The 20,178-nt window shown below is 44.6% G+C and overlaps 2 protein-coding genes across 2 annotated transcripts; one reads left to right on the top strand and one right to left on the bottom strand.

Moving 5' to 3' along the window:
• Positions 1-2,181: 2,181 nt before the first annotated feature.
• Positions 2,182-6,388, top strand: LOC149501950 (uncharacterized). Its single transcript, XM_089731549.1, has 4 exons — positions 2,182-2,266; positions 3,530-3,698; positions 5,446-5,528; positions 5,886-6,388. Exons 1-4 carry the CDS (start codon positions 2,182-2,184, stop codon positions 6,386-6,388), a joined length of 840 nt encoding a protein of 279 aa, XP_089587675.1.
• Positions 6,389-9,650: 3,262 nt separating this feature from the next.
• On the bottom strand, positions 9,651-14,113 carry LOC114242818 (juvenile hormone esterase). Its single transcript, XM_028174098.2, has 3 exons — positions 13,857-14,113; positions 11,661-12,943; positions 9,651-9,948 (listed from the first exon to the last, which is right to left on the bottom strand). Exons 1-3 carry the CDS (start codon positions 14,025-14,027, stop codon positions 9,795-9,797), a joined length of 1,608 nt encoding a protein of 535 aa, XP_028029899.2. The 5' UTR covers positions 14,028-14,113; the 3' UTR covers positions 9,651-9,794.
• Positions 14,114-20,178: the final 6,065 nt, after the last annotated feature.

Here is a 20,178-nt window from a genome sequence, read left to right as displayed (position 1 = left end):
CGAGCCACTGCTTCTGCTTGGACATAGGAAATTTCATAACGCTCAGGAAACAACGCGCCCTGATTCCAGACAAGACGATGCTTGATCAAAATGATGTGTGGCATCTAGTTGTGATGTGACGGCGAAAGAAGATGGCGGAAGAAAATAAGAAATCCTTTTAAGCAATTTCCCAGAGCTATTTCCGCAGAGCATTCGTATAGGTTCCAAACCGGCCGACATTTTCTGTAGGTACGGAAATTTTCATTTTCTGTTTCTGTTTTTTCTGTTTCGGTAGGCAGTAGCTTGGCTCTGCCCCTGGCATTGCTGAAGGCCATGGGCGACGATAACCACTCACTATCAGGTGGGTCGTGTGCTCGTCTGCCTACAAGGGTAATAAAAAATAAATAAATAAAAACGGACTCAAATGGATGTGAAAGGAAATTTGGAACTTCGGTGTCACGTCATTTGTGGTTAAATTGAACCTAATAATGGATCGTACATTAATACTCCTCGATTAGCCTAGTAAGTCAGGTTTGGGATTTAAAAAAATCATAAAAATCGTATTAATCGTTTTATTAGAAGGAATTATGAAGTTTAGTTTTTGTTTGCTAATTGGTGTATCAGAAATTCCTAACTAGCCAAATAACTATGTATATCAATTTTCGTAAATAGGAATATCATTCGGCAATAGGAAATAGATCACAGACAATATCGATTCTACACCGCGGCCTTAATGTATTGACGTGCTTATCCAGCGGTATTAACAATTATTATCTTAATCGCCGAGCTTTGTGTCAAATGAATGATGATCGCATGATAATCATTTAGGACGTCGACGCGATAAACGTTGAAACGCTGCCGAATTCGTTTCCTGCTAAGCGTCAGCACGGGCGTTTCCTTCCGTCTGATGATGACAAGTTGCGGGGAAGTCAACCTTATTACATGGGCAGTAGCGGTCACAATCGTAACCACGCGCTGTCTCCTCGCATATGAGGTTTTTAAAACTAAACATTTGTCTATCTTATGAGCTACAGATGTGATATGTAATTTATAAATGTATATTTTATTTTTATTTTTTATTGCATAGATGAGTGGACGAGCCTCCCGCTCGCTCGGTATTAAGTGATTATCGGAGCCCATAGACATCTACAACGTAAATGCCGCCACCCACCTTAAGATATGAGTTCTAAGGACTCAGTATAGTTACAACAGGTACCCCACCCATTAAACCGAAACAAATTACTGCTTCGCGGCAGAAATAGGCAGGGTGGTGGTACCTGCCCGCGCGGACTCACAAGAGGTCCTACTATCTGTAATCTACTACCAAACTACTACCAGTTAAAAATGGCATGGGACGTTAATAATAGAGTCTTATCTGGTTCCAAGATTTAAGATATAAGAGCAATACAGTGTCTGCGTGGAACTTGGAACCCTCCGAATCTTGGATTTTCCAAACACAAAAAATCCCATTAAAACATATACAATTTAAAAAAAAGAATAACAATAAAACTCTGTACAATGTTTATGCTTAATAAAACTATTCGATTTTTATATTTTTTGTAGTTTTTTTTAATATTCTTACGATAAAAATGCTATTATATATTTCTGGACGCGCTAAACGGACAAACCATGAAATTGATTTCTCTGATATGTTTCTGCGTAGGTAAGTTAGCTTACCTTTTTTCCTTCCCTACCTATACCTATAGCCTTGAGAGGCTATATCAGCGTTATACTAGCGCGTAGGTGAGCTCTCGGGGCTCAAACCGGAAGATTATAGATATAGACACAATTCTATAGTATACCAGATCTATGTACAACTACTATGTACGAAAAGTAATTAGGTTGGGAGCCTAAAAAATTCTCTGATATCTGTAGGTATACGACATAGGGAAGATCTTCTACCGAGCGGGTGATATTGCTCGACAGACCGACGGTCCGAATGTTGTTCTAACACTGGCCCTAGCAAGAGCAGTGTTTCGCAGAATCTACCACCGGATCGGAAACGCGACCCACTGAGAAGAACCGGCGAGAAACTCAGAGGGATGTGTTTGAGGGGTTATGTTACATTCAACGTTCACAATATCAGCAAATAAATTAATTTCATTATTTTTAAGTATGTAATCAAAATCAATTTCGCATTACTGTATTTCAGTCTTTGCAAATCGCGAAGTAATCGCCTTGAACGTAAACAAGAAAGCCGCAATGGACGACGAACTGTACAGGAACACAATTGAACTAATCAACAAAGTGAATCGAGATTTTGAATGGAAGAACTCCCGTGATATTGGTGATTTCCCATTTCAGAAACGAAGAGTACAATAAGTCTATATAATATTGACGAGATAGCGCCTTATAAATCGATGGATACCGGTTGCACGCACGAAAAAGTGTCACGTTCCGCCCGAGCCTGAGCATGCGAGCGAGAGCACGAACAAGCGATAGAAAGGCACGATCGGCCGAAGCGTTGGCTTGTGACACATCTATATAGCTCTCTTCTCGCATAACGTCAGAGCCAGCAGTTCGAATAGTTCTGCTACTGACATTTTCACATAAAACTATCGTCCGTAAGCCGACTTTACAGGCAATGACTTTAGGCTAATAAATTATTATTTTCTTGGCGTAGATTGGTAAACGAATTCCCGCGGTAACTAGTTACTGTCGCTCATAGACGCCAGGGGTGTAGTTAATAATATTGTCACTTACCTAAATTCACGGATGGTATAATCAAGGCGTGAAAGTATAGCTGGCGCCATCTGCTATCGAGGGAGTGTTTCTAATTAGTAGTTGTGTAAATATTAATGGTATAAGCTGACAGATACGTGTCTCTGGCGTTGTGGTCCATGAGCGACGGTAACAACTCACCATCGAGTGGGCTGTATGCTCGTCTGTGTTATAAAATACTGCTTAGATGAGAGTTGTAACTTGTGAGCTAGGTATCTCTTTAAAGAATGAAAGGGTGGTTTGTCAAAAAAGCATAGGCTTATTTTGTGATACATACATTACGTGCTTGATAGTTGAAACAGTTGACACGTCATTTCAGATCCTCCCGATCCATTAAGGGTGCTCTTATGTATCCTAAGGACCGGTCATCGTTCTCGGCGAATCCGTCGCTTGCGACGAAGGGCTCGGCAAGTAAATTAACCCACAGACACAGCCCACTGAGTTTCTCGCCGGATTTTCTCAGGGTCGCGTTCCGATCCGGTGGTAGATTCTGCGAAGCACGGCTCTTGCTAGGGTTCGTGTTAGCAACAACGTCAGGCTTAAGCCCCATGAGCTCACCTGCTAATTAATGTTACGTTGATATGGTCTCTCTAGACCAACAGCTTAGGTAGGAAAAAAAGGAAACAGTAGAATTGATTGTTCAATTTCTGTTCTGTTCAAGACGATATTCTGTGCTAAACATTCACCGTTATCATCTAATACATATAATACTCGTAAGAGGAAAGGATATTTTTTATCCGATTTACTCAGCCTTGTATAGGCGCTTCTATGCCTTAGTACTATCAATACACAATAGATGGCGCATGTATTATCACAAATGCATTTCCAGACGAAGATTACGTCGACATGGATCTAATGACTGGTAATATTCGAGATTATTTCGAGTTCCTGCAAGACAATAACAACGCGTACCGAATGAGACCGAAAACTAAGAGAATATATTTTATACGTAACCCTGAAGTTTTGGAAGCTTACGTGAACAACGATAACAACGCGGAGTAAGTCTGCAAGCTTTTAAATCAGAAGATTATCTCTTTTGATACACCTAACGCCATCTATTGACTAGGTTCTTTTTATAATAGCGCCATCTAGTCTTTCGGTTAGAAAAGTCGGACTAGAGCGAGCTGTTTTTTTACTTCACTCACAGATCGACATGCCGTAGGGGCAATTGGTTAATTTAACTGATTAAAGGAGTCCATGGACACGTGAGGTGGAAGTCTTAGCTGTATAGCATAACGCCGGTCCCATGTTTTAAGCGACAACGACCCATGGCTTAGCGCTAAAAATAAACAAACTGGTCGAGCCTACCCGTGTGGGCTCGCAATGACACACATACAACGATACAACACAAAATAATCAACTAAAATGTCCACACTGTTAATGACACTGTCTGTAGTAACTGGTACAATGATTTGTTAAACTTAAATAACAAGATTTTTTTTTATTAGTTAGATGGGTGGACGAGCTCACGACCCACCTGATGTTAAGTGGTTACCGGAGTCCATAGATATTTTACAACGTAAATGCCGCCATCCACCTTGAGATACGAGTTATAAGGTCTCAGTATAGTTACAACGGCTGCCTCACCCTTCAAACCGAAACGCATTACTGCTTCACGGCAGAAACAGGCAGGGCGGTGGTACCTACCCGCGCGGACTCATAAGAGGTCCTACCACCAGTAATTACGCAAATTATAATTTTGCGGGTTTGCTTTATGTTTTTTTACACGATGTTATTCCTTCACTGTGCAAGTCAATCGTGAACATTTGTTAAATACGTATTTCATTAGAAAAACTGGTACTCGCTTGCGGGATTCGAACACCGCATCGCTAGATACGAATGCACCGAACGTCTTATCCTTTAAGGCGAATTTACATTACGAAATTAGTGGCGTGAAATTAATTTCGTGACATTAGTTTTACCAACAGTTTCACGTGTAATTTAATACTTTCGTAATGCATGCATAATTTCATGCATGCAAATTAGTTTCGTGCCCTGCGCGATTTTTTGGTGAAATTAGTGTCATGCAACTAATTTCATAGTGTAGACGCGACGTGAAACTAATGTCGCGAAAGGGCCTGCGCTGTGCGGACGTGTGTATTGTTAGTTCGGACGCGCTTCAAGTCTTGAAAATGGCAAACCAACGATGGAGTACAGGAAAAAATTAGATCTTATTAATGAATATCAGCGACAAAGGTGTCTCTGGGACCCGAAACACCTACAGTAAAAAACAAAATTATCTTCACTCATTCGAAAATAGTTTTTATACTCTCAGGATCTTCATCTGCTAATTGAGAGACTAACTTCATTGCACCTAAATGCCTTCTTGTTGACCATCCTCGAATCTTTTTTTTTTTTGATAGTCTTTTTTTAAGTTTATAGGTATATAAGCATTTCTTTACCTACATTGAATATAGCAAATTATAGCTTTGATGCTGATGGCGCCATGGTTACTGCGATACTGTGGATTTCGCGACACTAATTTTTTAACGAAATTACTTTCGCATATATCGAAACTACTTTCGTGAAACTGAGCTCAACATGCATGACACTAATTTCGTAATGTCAATCCGGCATTAGGCCACGACGACTTAATTTTAGTTTTTTAATTAAGACTTAAGTAAATACTTTATTTTTAAGCGAGGTTCGATGAATTTGTCACTAACCTCATAAAGTATAGGAACAACATTGTCAGTAATCCTTTCATCATAAAAAGCATTTTAATATTAAACGACTCTCTTTTAGGCGGTTTCCTTCGCAGAACTGGAAGAATGACGATTTGGTACATTATTTAGACGCGTTAAGAAGATTCTCTGGTAACAACGAAGGTAAGGATCGCTATATTGTACCTAATACATATTTTAATATCGACGGGTGAACGGTTATTTTAAAAGGCTTAAGCGACATTTTTGCAACTTCACAGGAGAGCCATTAAAAGTTTAAGCATTTGGTAAAAATATTGTAACAAAAAAAAATTCTTTAGCTATTTGAATTAAGTAAACTTAATTGAAGTTCAATTAAAATCATCGAACTGTTGATGCTGATAGCAAATAATACCCTTCAAACTTGCTTGCGTACTTACTGAAATCTGTAATTCACATTAAAATCGCAAAAATGTTAATAATACACAGTTAATTTGTTTCCACACCCAGCATTAGTTACAATCAATCGAAATTTACCAACAGCCAAAGAAGCACAAATGTCAGCCGAAGCATTTCAAGATGGCGACGGCGTCGTAGCAAGAAATTCCGCGAACGAAAACAACGTTATTGACAAATATAGTGCCGAAAAACGCACAGATGATTTAGTCACAGAGCGATACGACAGAGACGATAAAAACGAGGGAAAGAAAAGATTTAAGAACAAGAGTAAAGCGAAATCGTTGAAGAATGATTGGCAAAAGATTGGCGGGAACCACGGCGCAAATAGAGACGCGCTCAAACCCGAAGGAATGTTCGAGAACACGAAGAGATGGCCCGGCGAAGAAAGACCAGAAAACGATTATCGATTCCCTAAGAAATATGAATTCAAAGGTAAAGGGAGAGAGTTCAAAAACAATTGGGATTCAAATCGAAACGACTGGGATGGCGACAGGAAGAAAAGCAAAAAATATTCCAGAAATAAAGACGGCATGATCGGTAGAACGTTTATACCGTTCGTTGGCAAAAAAGGTATTTATGACGACTAATAACTTCAATTATTATATACATTTTTAGACTAAACTGAAGTTTTATTTAAGTTTTCACTCGCATCTAATTGGTTAATTGTGAACGTAGCGCGCAAATGTGTGTGCTATAACAAATAGTCTAAGAGCCCGTGAACCCCAGACCTTCGTTATTTTATGAAAGCTGAAAGTTTGTCAGCGCATGCTCCCAACACAGGGAAGAACGATGGACCACTATGATGTTTGGGTTACCGTGTCTTTGGCAGGAATAGCAGAGCAGGTACACGGTACTAAAGGTGTGTAAAATACCGATCTAAATTCATCAAATTATAAAGTGCGATTTTTTTGTATTACCTTCAGAATATTATTAGAAATCACGTTATTCAATGCCAGACATTTAACATAGTGGCAAACTCGTGCCAGACACCAATGTTCATGAAATTACAATTATACTACAATATAAGGCTTATCAAAGACACGTGGCCACGACTCTCCACCACCATGTGCCATCTTATCCTTTCCTTGGCTAGTAAGCATCGTAGATTTTCAATCATGAAATGTGGTGAGGATCTGTTGAGACCAGTTAAGCTGCGACCAGTAGTCCGTAGATCATCTCCGTGTTTCCTGGAAATGTCAAGACATGTGTCCTCGGGGTGGCGCCGCGGGTCTGGTTCTAGCGTTGACCACTAAAGCTCCCCTACTCTACCCGTCTTCTGACGAGAGCTCTGAGAGAGTGCAAGGGGGTCATCAAATAGGTAGGGCCTTAAAAACATCATTTGGTCTGCGCTCCCAAAATCTGCAGATCGTCAACTCAACATATTAATTAAGCGCGGAAACCTCGCCTGACTTTAAGTTGCTTATACATATAGACATAATTCTATAGTATACCAGATCTATGTACAACTACTATGTACGAAAAGTAAGTTAGGTTGGGAGCCTAAAAAATTCTCTGATATCTGTAGGTATACGACATAGGGAAGATCTTCCACCGAGCGGGTGATATTGCTCGATAGACAGACGGTCCGAATGTTGTTTTAGCAAGGCCCTAAGCAAGAGCAGTTTTTCGCAGAATCTACCACCGAATCGGAAACATGACCCACTGAGAAAATCCGGCGAGAAACTCAGAGTGGGCTGTGTCTGTGGGTTAATTTACTCGCCGAGCTCTTTGTTCGGCGGGTTCGGCGAGGACGTGTCCGGTGCTTGAGGTACCTAAAAGCACCGTTAATGGATCGGGAAGATCCGTAATGACGTGTTTAGGGCTCCGAATGTTGTTGTTCGGTACTTGTATATATGCAAGATTATCTTGAAAATGTTGTAAGCGTTGTCTGACATTAGAAATGCCCAACGCGCGTTAAGTTCACATCATGGAGAGTAGAGGTAAGCACCATCTTGTATAGGGGACAAGCTGAAAAAGCGTCCTTCTGTAAACAGCAAGATATTGGTGGAAGAATCACCGAAATAGCGCTAGTGTAGGAAGTGAAATGAAATGAAATTATATGATTTTTTTTTATTGCCCTAGTAGACAGACGAGCGTACGGCCATCAGGTGGGCCCTGATAATGAGTGATTATGATCGCCCATGAACTTCAACAATGCCAGGGGCACAACGAAGACACTGCCTACCGTTAAGTTCTCCCCGCAAGCCTCGTTTGAAGAAGGACATATCATAGCGCTCGGGAAACACCGTTAAAGGGAGAACATTCCAAAGTCGGATGGTTCGTGGCAAAAAGATCTCTGGAAACGCACTGTGGGTGAACGCAGTGGCTCCAGGTATTATGGACGAACTCTACTCCGGTGGCGGGCGGTGCGATGGTAAAATGGAGATAATGGATCATCTCAAACATTTCCTCAGACTACTTCCCATGCAACATATGGTACAAGGTACAGAGGGAACTGAAGTCCCTCTGCAGAACCATAACAGTGTTAAATAAAGTGAAGAATGCTGGATCGAAGTCAAGTGTGTGTTTTTTTTTTTTTTCCTACCTATGCTGATAGCCTTGAGAGGCTATTTCAGCTTACCCTAGCTTGTGTAGGTGAGCTCACGGGGCTCAAACCGGAGAATTGCACTGAGAAGATCCGGCGAGAAACTCAGTGGGCTGTGTCTGTGGGTTAATTCGCTCGTCGGGCCCTTCGTCGCAAGCGACGGGTTCGACGAGGACGGTGACCGGTGCTTGTATTGCCTAAAAGCACCGTTAATGGATCAGGAGGATCCGTGATGACGTGCTTTGGGCGACGTCGACGGTTTACCGTTCGGTTTACAGGATCGGGTATGTAGTTTCCAGCGGCCATGACAAGAGGGTTCTCATGTCGTGCCGTCTTCTCAAAGTGGCGCAGCGATGCCGACTGTAGATACTTACTGACGGGGTCGAGCTCCAGGTCATCGTGGAGGTCCACGTTCCTCTGGAACCATGGTGCTCCGACGGCTATCCTGCAGAATCGGGATTGTCAAGTGTGTAATTTATGGCGCTGTTTTTAGAATCCTTCCACTTGCTACCGTGGCGCCACCTTAATTGGCTCCCTTGCAGTGGACACTTTTTAATATTCTGAGATGATGATGCTTAGTTCTACCCTCCATAGTTCATTCACACTTGGAAGAAAAATGCTACCATATTGAATGAATTTAAAATCAATTAGATCACAAAGACGTAAAATAAAATATTTGAATTCTATAAAACAATAATTTACTGGACAATAAATAACTTAAATAGCTAATAATAGTAAATAAATAGCTTAATTTACTGATACAATAAAACAAAAATTTTTGTATTGGCCGAAAAGAATAATTTTTAAATTTTTTTTTTGTTACTCTTCCAAATTACAATTGAGAAATACTTAATAAAAATATATATATATATATACATCAGATTATGATCGAAACAAAATAATTTTGATTTAATCCGAAATTAATAAATAAGATATTCATAGGAATTTGTGATGATAAAATTTTGTATTTTTTTTTTTTAATTTTCAATATGAAGCTATTGGGATATATACTTATTATATTTTTTTGTTTATTCACCAATGAATCAGATACAAAGTTTACACAGGACTTTCTCGACAACGGTGTCGATTGGTCATCGATTAGAGTTTTGAGGTCAATGCCTCAAAGCTGCCTTCGAAAATATCCTTTTTTAATGTAGGTAATTAACGAAAATTTTATAACCTCACAAATTCCTTTATGTTAGTTACTAGAAGCATGAAGTCCGTGTTTGTTAAATGCAGAGAGAAAACCATATCAATTTGGATTCAGCCATTTTGGATTTCCGATTCGAAACAACATTACCCAACAATAAAACGGTGTTATTAGTTAATTAATAATAATAATCGATATTCTTGAATTGTCGATCTTAGCGTTGGATTAGAATTTTGGAAACTTTAAATACGAAAGGTGGGTAGCATTCAAAATGGCGTCTCTCCGCTACATTAGATTATTATATGAGTTCGGCGCCATATTTTTCGTACAGGGTGCGCCAAAAGTGCGCCCGGTCTGATGTGAGCGGCGCCACGTACAGAGGCTCCAGAGCGATGGCCAAGTTGTGAGGGTACGGCAGCCATTCCCCGTTTTCAGGGTCCGGCGTCGGACATCTGCAGCGAGAAAAACATCAGCCGGTCAGTGTGCTTATTGCGAGTGTTTGAACGTTCTCGATAGCGTAAAAGTTAACTCGAATTTGTATGCAGTTGGAACAGCGCCCCTAGCGGCAAACGTAGGCAAAGGTTCCAACTTCATACAAATAAGAGTTAACTTTTACGCTAACGAGAACGTTAAAAAACTATTAATAAGCACACAAAGCTATAAGTATCGGTGATACTGGCATTGATTCTTAAACAATTCCTTTTCAATGTCTAGTTCGCGGGCTACTTAAATGCCTATTGAGGTCCATGGACTTGGCGACGCAATGAGATATGGACATGTGATGAGATGAAATGACAATGAGTTGGTAAGAGAGTTTTAACTATGAATGTGGAAGGGTATAGAGGATATATTGTGGTAGGACCTCTTGTGAGTCCGCACGGGTAGGTATCACCACCCCGCCTATTTCTGCCGTGAATCAGTAATGCGTTTCGGCTTGAATGGTGGGGCAGTCGTTGTAACTATACTGAGACTTTAGAACTTATATCTCAAGGTGGGTGGCGCATTTACGTTGTAGATGTCAATGGGCTCCGGTAACCACTTAACACCAGGTGGACTGTGACCTCGTCCACCCATCTAAGCAATAAAAAAAAAGGAAGAGGTAGACCGAAGAAAAAAATTATGGTTTGCGTGAAAGACGATAAGTGTAACAGGTGACTGGGAGAAGGGCAGGAGAATGATCATGATGATGATGATGGACTTAGCGATGAGACTGTCGGATAACGTACTTAAAAGCACCGTTACTGGATCGGGAGGATCCCTAATGACGATGACAACTCACCACCATATGCCACTAGCTTGTTTTTTTTGTGAATGAAGGATTAATGGCGGCCCGGAGGCCTTTCCAGTTTCACCAGGACAGGCGGTCGACCAAGGGCTCATCCAGAAGGAGTGGGTTTGCTAAAGGATCCGAATCGCGACCCACTGAGAAGTTCTAGCAAGAAACTCAGCGGGATGATGCATGGGTCAGGTTGCACGTCGAACTCTTTGCTGAGCTCGACGAGTACAGTTACCGGGGACCCTAAGCCTGCCCCTAATGTTAGAGCTGAAGGTGTCTAATGCAAGAGCTATTGGATCTGATGGATTCGTAAGGACGTGTCTAGGGCACTAGCTTGCCCATAAAAGCAATGAAAAATAATAGGCAAGCTATAGTAATCATGCTCATCTACGGCCAGCAACAAGGCAACTTTATGACGGTAGGTTACTGTTTGTTACAATTGTCCGTGGAAGTTACCCTTCAATACGTACATGTTTGGAATGACTTAGCAAAAATACCTGTTTACGGCTTCGAAGTATGTCTTAACTCGTTCCAATAACCACTCTGCACACATAGTGGCTTACGTGAACCTTGTAAATAAGTTTATTTGGATGATGAGATGGAGAAAACACTCTCATCTGCCCACACTCGTCCACTGCTGGGCATAGGCCTCGCCTCTTATTTGCCACAATGACCAGACGTACACTGCCCGCATCCAGTGAATTCCTGTGACCTTTAGCAGAGCGAAAGTCTTCGACCAGTGTTGCTGGTGATAATATACGGCAGTGGTCCTCATCAGAAGGCTTAAAGTTACTCAGAGAGCAATGGAGAGGATTGTGCTCTCCGTTGCTCTGTAAAAAGACTTTATTAAGAGAGATAATAAAATAATGCTCTAGAGCAACAACTCACCCGGTTTTGGCGAAGTTGGTCCACATCATCGTCATGAATGTTATTATCCTTGCATCGTTCTCGTCCAGAGGCAGAGGCATTCTCTCCAACTCGAAGATATAGAATAGTTCGTCCAAGTTCGAAGTGGCCGGAAGACTGGAGTTCGTAAGCAATTTTCCAAGGTTTCTAGTGCCGATGTAGTTGAAGATGTACTGGTACATCGGCTGGCCCGAGGAGTTGGCATACATTTCGGCGAATAAACACATTGGACCGACGCAGGAAAAGTCTGAATTCAAGTTTATAATTCCACCTATAAGCGCTTCGTCCGAAGTAGTGTTAGAGAAATACGTCTCCTTCAGAACTTCTCTGAACTCTTCTCGTTCTTTTTTCGGTACGACCATGCTCCTCTGATCCAAGGCGGAGTAATCCTCGTTCATGATTCGATTCATTTGGCTAGTAACGGTAAAAAAGTCCATGGTTGATGTTAAGCCTTCCACCGTATTCATTCCCATGATCATTGGACAACTTTGGAATTTCTTCTTTTTCAGAATATTGTATGGAGTGTCAATTAAGAAAGGTTCTTCGTCGTCGAATACCGTTTCCACTGATGGAACGAAGACAGACCTGGAGTTCATCTGCATGCCAATAGCCTCTTCCAGTTTGACTACGGGAGCATCGTTGTACAGCTTGAAGAGTTTACTGGGCTCTTCGGTAATCAGTTCTAAACTTCTAGCGACTTGTTTTGCCGTCGCCAAAGGATCAGGATCGAAGGACTGCGGCGCGAAGGGTGTGCCGCTCTCCGATATGATCTTATGGAACAATCCTTGCGTGGAGTCGGAGAACGCCATGTAAATAGCGGCAGTTCCACCTGTACCTTGGCCGAACACCGTCACGTTGTCAGGGTCACCGTTGAAATTGGCAATGTTCTTTTGGATCCAACGCAAAGCGGCCCTAATATCCTTCAAGCCCGCGTTACCCGGAGCGTCTTTAGTGTGCAAGTTCAAGAATCCATACGCGTTCAACCGGTAGTTCACAGTGACCAGAACGACGCCGTGGCTGACCAAGTACTGCGGCCCGTAGAAAGCCGGGGATCCGGAGCCTGTACCGAAGCCGCCGCCGTGGATGAAGACCATGACGGGGAAGCTGGTGTTGCTGGGTATTTTAGGCATGTAGACGTTCAAGACAAGGCAGTCCATGTTGTCGCTTGGGGCAGCCAGGGGGTCGTTAACAGGGAATTGAGGGCAGAGCACGGCACGGTTGTCGGCTTTGTAGACTCCAGCAAACGATGGCGGCTCTTTGGGTGCCTGACGAGAAATTGTTCAGCAATATTATAAAATAAATTCTTAGAATAAGATGTCCGGTGCGTTCGTATCTAGCGATACACTCAAGCATCAATTTTTCTAATGAAATACGTATTTAACAAATGTTCACGATTGACTTCCACGGTGAAATAGTAACATCGTGTAATAACCCGAAAAATAATAATTTGCGTAAGTCCGCACGGGTAGGTACCCCCATCTCGCCTATATTTGCCGTGATGCGGCCATTTACGTTCTAGATGTCTATGGGCTTCGGTAACCACTTAACACCGGGTGGGCCGTGAGGTCGTCCACTCAACTAAGCAATAAAATATATATCACACTCTATAACGAATCCTGGCTTGGCTTGTGTATTAACTTGCGAAACGATCAGGTTAAATATGAAGCAATGATGGTTACTTTCTATATAATTTCTCCATCGTTGTGTAAAGCTTACGAAGGCGATATTCGAAGGCAAGAGATAGACGGTAGCGCCGATGAAGTTCTGTCTATGGGCTGCAGTATAACATAGCGATCATAGTCAAATAAAACATGTCCTTCTTCAAATGAGGCTTGTGGAGAGTACTTAATGGTAGGCAGCGGCTTTGCTGAAGTCCAAGGGCGATGATAACCACTCACCATCAGGTGGACCGTATGCTAGTCTGCCTACAAGGACAATATACAAAAATATATAAAACTCACAAACCTTTAGATTTAGGTAATTCCAGGTGACAGCTCTGCCTATTTCTTCCACGAAGCAGTCAAGAATTTCAATTTGAAGAATGGGTCAGTCGTTATAAAATTCCCGACTTTGGCCTCATTGATGGTATTTAAATTATCGTGTCCGAACCAGTTAACAAAAGAAAGCCCGTCAGCTCGTCTGATCATCAGTACAAACTAATTACAAACTAGCACTCACCTTAAAATTTTCAGGTACGCCGTAACGCACTCCTAAAAATTCATAGTAATACCCATTATGGCATAGAGCCCCCTCGATTTTCCCTTGCGCCGTTTCAACAATTTTAAAATTCTCATCACTGTAGCCATAACCGAGAAACAATAGCAAAAACAACGCCCTGTATAAATCCATCCCGTCAAACTGACAGTTGACAGTTTTGGAAATTTTACGTTTTTAAGATGGCGCTCCCGCTTGTAAAGTTAGTATTAATTCCAAAGCTATTTCGAACTGAGTTTTCAAGAATCAAAGTTCAATTGAATCGGCCATTAACTACGGCTGTGTATTTAAGTATCGTTTAAACGTAATTATCACTAATCACGTTATCGTGATAAATACGTGACCGTCAAAATCAATTCAGATGGCGATTGAGTAATACGCGATAAGATAAATTTGTCTTTATCTCGTTTCGTGTTACGCAAATTTTGCATCTTCATAAAATTGAGCAATTTTAACGGCGAACCGTTTTAGATTTAGTACCCATATAAGACCAGTGTGCTTAGTGCGAGCCACGATTATGTAGACCGAATGGTAAACAGTCGACGTCGCCATAAACACGTCATTACGGATGCTCCCGATCCATTAACGGTGCTTTTAGGTACCGCAAGCACCGGTCATCGTCCTCGTCGAACCCGTCGCTTGCGACGAAGGGCTCGACGAGTGAATTAACCCATAGACACAGCCCACTGAGTTTCTCGCCGGATCTTCTCAGTGGGTCGCGTTTCCGATCCGGTGCGAAGCACTGCTCTTGCTTAGGCCAGTGTTAGCAACATTGTCAGGTTAGAGCCCCGTAAGCTCACCTACTAATTAAGGTTACGCTGATATGGTCTCCTAGACCATCAACTTAGGTAGGAAAAAAAAAGTAAGATTGAGCGGAAATCCGCCATTTTCCACATGATTAATACTTAGTTTTTTGTTGTGTTTTTTTGTTTATTCTATCTGCTTAATTATATTACTTTCTTCGGATTGATTGACTAGTCGGAATAATAAAAACCACTAAACTACATTATTAACTATAACTTTAAATATTATATCATGACTCGAAACATTGGAAATAATGTAATTGCAATGTAATCTAATCTATGGCTGTATAATAATTACTAACCATAGCTGTATATCCCGCCTATAGCTGAAGAGAACCATTCCGATAGAGGCACCCGTCACGTGCGGACGTGCTCATCGACCACTCGATCGCCCGGTCTTTGTTCGCCCGGCTTTTGTTAGCCCGGCCATTGTTCGCGCGGCCTGTGTTCGTGATACATCTGCCGACCAAGTGTTTTTCCTGGAAGCTTTTATTTGTTTTGTTTTAGTTATTTTTGTGTTCGTGGTACATTTGCCGACAAAGTGTTTTCCTGCAAGTATTTATTTGTTTTGTTTCTTTTTGTTATTTCTGTTTTGTTGTGCTTTTTCTTTGTCCTGTAGTAATCGCGCCGCATTGCCACCTGTGTTCAATAGAACCGCTCAGGTCCGAGAAGTTGGGGCCTCGCCGCAAGGCGAGTGTTTTCAAGACCCGGGGCCGCCCCACCTGGGTACTCAGCGATCATGGACGCTGTATTCGCGGAATTCCTCCGACTTCGCCACCCACAGCTCGCCTCAGAGTTTCTGGCCTTCAAGGCCAATCTCACTGCGAGCCCTCTCGAGGACTCCGCCGCGCTCGCTACTCCTGCGTCGCCTGTTCCTGCGTGCGAAGTTTCTGCATTGAGCACCGCAGCCTCCGTCGTGCCTGCCGCTCCCGTGTCGCCTATACTGGCGAGTAAAGCTGCTGCGTCGTCCGCTGTGACCATCGTTTCAGCTGAGCGATCATCCGCGGCCTCCGTCGCGCCCTCTAAAACACCTACACTTGATCGTAGGTCGCTTACACTCGCCTCCTCGTGCTCCGACTCTGACTCGGACATGGAGGTCGACCTCGCCCCCGCCTCATCGACGGATGGATTCACCCTGGTACAGAAGGGTAAGAAGCGTGCCGCGGAGTCCCGAGCTCCCGCGGCCGCTAAAATTAGCAAAGCCGCGAACGCGTCGCGCCCCCGCCCTCAGACTTCCGTTGCGCCCCCAGCCCGTGCCACTCCGCCGCCGCGTCTGGTGGCACAAAATAAAACCCAGACCCCTCCCCCGGTTATCCTTCAGGAGAAGGCAGCTTGGGATCGAGTTTGCCTGGCCCTTAAGGCCAAAAATATAAATTTCACGAATGCCCGTAACCTCGCGAACGGCATTCAAATTAAGGTTCAAACACCCGACGACCATAGGGCCCTCTCTTCTTACCTCCGTAAGGAACGTATAAGTTTCCATACTTATACGCTCCAGGAGGAGCGCGAACTCCGCGTTGTAATACGCGGAATCCCTAAAGAGTTAGATGTAGAGCTCGTCAAGGCCGATCTGTTAGAACAGGGCTTTCCAGTGAATTCTGTGCACCGTATGCACACCGGTCGCGGTAGGGAGCCATATAATATGGTTCTAGTCACCTTCCAGCCTACCCCGAGGGTAAGAAAATCTTCAACACACAGACCGTCTGTAGGCTCTCCGGTATCGCCGTCGAAGCCCCCCATAAAAAAAGCCACTCCTAGCCAGTGCCATAACTCTCAACTGCACGGGCACTGTTCCCGTAACTGTCACGCGCGCCCCCGAAGTGTTAAGTGTTTGGGCGATCACGCCACGGCCCTCTGCGCTCGCGACCAAAAAACCGCGACGGAACCGCCTAGCTGCGTCCTGTGTCGAACACAGGGTCACCCCGCGAATTACCGTGGTTGCCCCCGAGCCCCTAAAATAAATCGCCGCGTCGCCCGCGAAAACCACCTCCGAGCTTCCGGCCCAGACATCAAAGCCTCGGCACCCTCTGTGTCGCAGGCTAAGCCAGCGTTCGTTCCGGCGCCGGTGCCCAGTGTCTCGGCCTGGGCGAAACCGCTGCCGTACATGAACACGGCTACAACTCCCTCCTCCGCGATTCGTCCTGCCCCCGCGACTCGTCGGCATTCGCGCTGCCTCCACTGCACAACACTTTATCGCCGTTGTGCAGGAATAGGCCGACGTATACGCGTCATTATATACGTACGTCCTCTCCTCACTCCGCCGGTAATCAATGGCGTATATAAGTAGAATAAAGCCCCTATCCGTAACGATAGGATTTTTTAACGCTTACGGTCTCGCAAATCAACGTGATCAGGTTTCTGACTTTTTGCGTGACCATCAAATTAATATCTTTTTAGTGCAGGAGACCCTACTTAAGCCCGCGCGCCGTGACCCTAAAATCGCGAACTATAACATGGTCAGGAACGACAGGCTCTCTGCCCGTGGTGGTGGTACCGTCATTTACTATAGAAGAGCCCTGCATTGCGTCCCGCTCGATCCTCCCGCGCTCGCTAATATCGAAGCATCAGTGTGCCGAATCTCACTGACGGGACACGCGCCGATCGTTATCGCGTCCGTTCATCTTCCACCGGATAAGATCGTTCTAAGCAGTGATATCGAGGCGCTGCTCGGTATGGGGAGCTCTGTCATTCTGGCGGGCGACCTAAATTGTAAACACATCAGGTGGAACTCACACACCACAACCCCGAATGGCAGGCGGCTTGACGCGTTAGTCGATGATCTCGCCTTCAATATCGTCGCTCCGCTAAACCCGACTCACTACCCGCTAAATATCGCACATCGCCCGGATATACTCGACATAGCGTTATTAAAAACGTAACTCTGCGCTTACACTCGATCGAAGTCGTTTCAGAGTTAGATTCAGACCACCGTCCCGTCGTTATGAAGCTCGGTCGCGCTCCCGATTCCGTTCCTGTCGCGAGGACTGTGGTAGATTGGCACACACTGGGCATTAGCCTGGCTGAATCTGATCCACCATCGCTCCCGTTTAGCTCGGACTCTACCCCGTCTCCTCAGGATACCGCTGAAGCCATAGACATCTTAACGTCACACATCACCTCGACATTAGATAGGTCATCGAAACAAGTTGTAGCGGAGGACTTCCTTTACCGCTTCGGGTTGCCCGACGATATTAGGGAGCTCCTTAGAGCTAAGAACGCCTCGATACGCGCCTACGGCAGGTATCCTACCGCGGAAAATCGTATTCGAATGCGTGCCTTACAACGCGACGTAAAGTCTCGCATCGCCGAAGTCCGAGATGCCAGATGGTCTGATTTCTTAGAAGGACTCGCGCCCTCCTAAAGGTCTTACTACCGCTTAGCTCGTACTCTCAAATCGGATACGGTAGTAACTATGCCCCCCCTCGTAGGCTCCTCAGGCCGACTCGCGGCGTTCAATGATGACGAAAAAGCAGAGCTGCTGGCCGGTACATTGCAAGCCCAGTGCACGCCCAGCACTCAATCCGTGGACCCTGTTCATGTAGAATTAGTAGACAGTGAGGTAGAACGCAGTCTCCTTGCCACCCTCGGATGCGTTACCACCCGTCACCCCGATGGAAGTTAAAGACTTGATCAAAGACCTACGTCCTCGCAAGGCTCCCGGTTCCGACGGTATATCCAACCGCGTTATTAAACTTCTACCCGTCCAACTCATCGTGATGTTGGCATCTATTTTCAATGCCGCTATGGCGAACTGTATCTTTCCCGCGGTGTGGAAAGAAGCGGACGTTATCGGCATACATAAACCCGGTAAACCAAAAAAATCATCCGACGAGCTACCGCCCGATTAGCCTCCTCATGTCTCAAGGCAAACTGTATGAGCGTCTGCTCTACAAACGCCTCAGAGACTTCGTCTCATCCAAGGGCATTCTCATCGATGAACAATTCGGATTCCGTGCAAATCACTCATGCGTTCAACAGGTGCACCGCCTCACGGAGCACATTCTTGTGGGGCTTAATCGACCAAAACCGTTATACACGGGAGCTCTCTTCTTCGACGTCGCAAAAGCGTTCGACAAAGTCTGGCACAACGGTTTGATTTTCAAACTATTCAACATGGACGTGCCGGATAGTCTCGTGGTCATCATACGGGACTTCTTGTCGAACCGCTCTTTTCGATATCGAGTCGAGGGAGCCCGCTCCTCCCCACGATCTCTCACAGCTGGAGTCCCGCAAGGCTCTGTCCTTTCACCCCTCCTATTTAGCTTATTCGTTAACGATATTCCCCGGTCGCCGCCGACCCAGTTAGCCTTATTCGCCGACGACACGACTGTTTACTATTCCAGTAGAAACAAGTCCCTAATCGCGAAGAAGCTTCAGAGCGCAGCCCTAGCCCTAGGACAGTGGTTCCGAAAATGGCGCATAGACATCAACCCAGCGAAAAGTACTGCGGTGCTATTTCAGAGGGGAAGCTCCACACGGATTTCCTCCCGGATTAGGAGGAGGAATCTCACACCCCCGATTACTCTCTTTAGACAACCCATACCCTGGGCCAGGAAGGTCAAGTACCTGGGCGTTACCCTGGATGCATCGATGACATTCCGCCCGCATATAAAATCAGTCCGTGACCGTGCCGCGTTTATTCTCGGTAGACTCTACCCCATGATCTGTAAGCGGAGTAAAATGTCCCTTCGAAACAAGGTGACACTTTACAAAACTTGCATTAGGCCCGTCATGACTTACGCGAGTGTGGTGTTCGCTCACGCGGCCCGCACACACATAGACACCCTCCAATCTTTACAATCCCGCTTTTGCAGGTTAGCCGTCGGAGCTCCGTGGTTCGTGAGGAACGTTGACCTACACGACGACCTGGGCTTCGAATCTATCCAGAAATACATGAAGTCAGCGTCGGAACGGTACTTCGATAAGGCTATGCGTCATGATAATCGCCTTATCGTTGCCGCCGCTGACTACTCCCCGAATCCTGATCACGCAGGAGCCAGTCACCGTCGACGCCCTAGACACGTCCTTGCGGATCCATCAGATCCAATAACCTTTGCATTAGACGCCTTCAGCTCTAACACTAGGAGCAGGCTTAGGGACCTCGGTAACCGTACTCGTCGAACTCGACAAAGAGTTCGCCGTGCAACCTAACCCATGAATCAGCTCGCTGAGTTTCTCGTCGGATCTTCTCAGCGGGTCGCGGTTCCGATCCGGTAGTAGATTCATTCGCGAAGCAGCTACTCTTGAGCTGTTAGGTCTCCTTCGGAGGCGCTCGGGTAGCTGTTAGCAAATCCTACCCCTCCTGGCTGAGCCTTTGCTCGCCCACGTGTCCTGATGAAACTGGAAAGGCCTCCGGGCCACCAGTAATCTTTCAATCATAAAAAAAAAAAAAAAAAAGCTGAAGAGAAGCAATAAGATTTCCCGCGGTTGCGTGCTAAATTAGTTGACTTTTACCAACCTTGTTAACTTCTAATTTCTTAATA

Source organism: Bombyx mandarina, chromosome 11 (assembly GCF_030267445.1).
Source record: "Bombyx mandarina strain Sakado chromosome 11, ASM3026744v2".
In the NCBI taxonomy this organism is placed as follows: domain Eukaryota; kingdom Metazoa; phylum Arthropoda; class Insecta; order Lepidoptera; family Bombycidae; genus Bombyx; species Bombyx mandarina.
The sequence above is the reverse complement of the archived record's forward strand: the minus strand, read 5'-3'. Positions and strand labels throughout refer to the sequence as shown.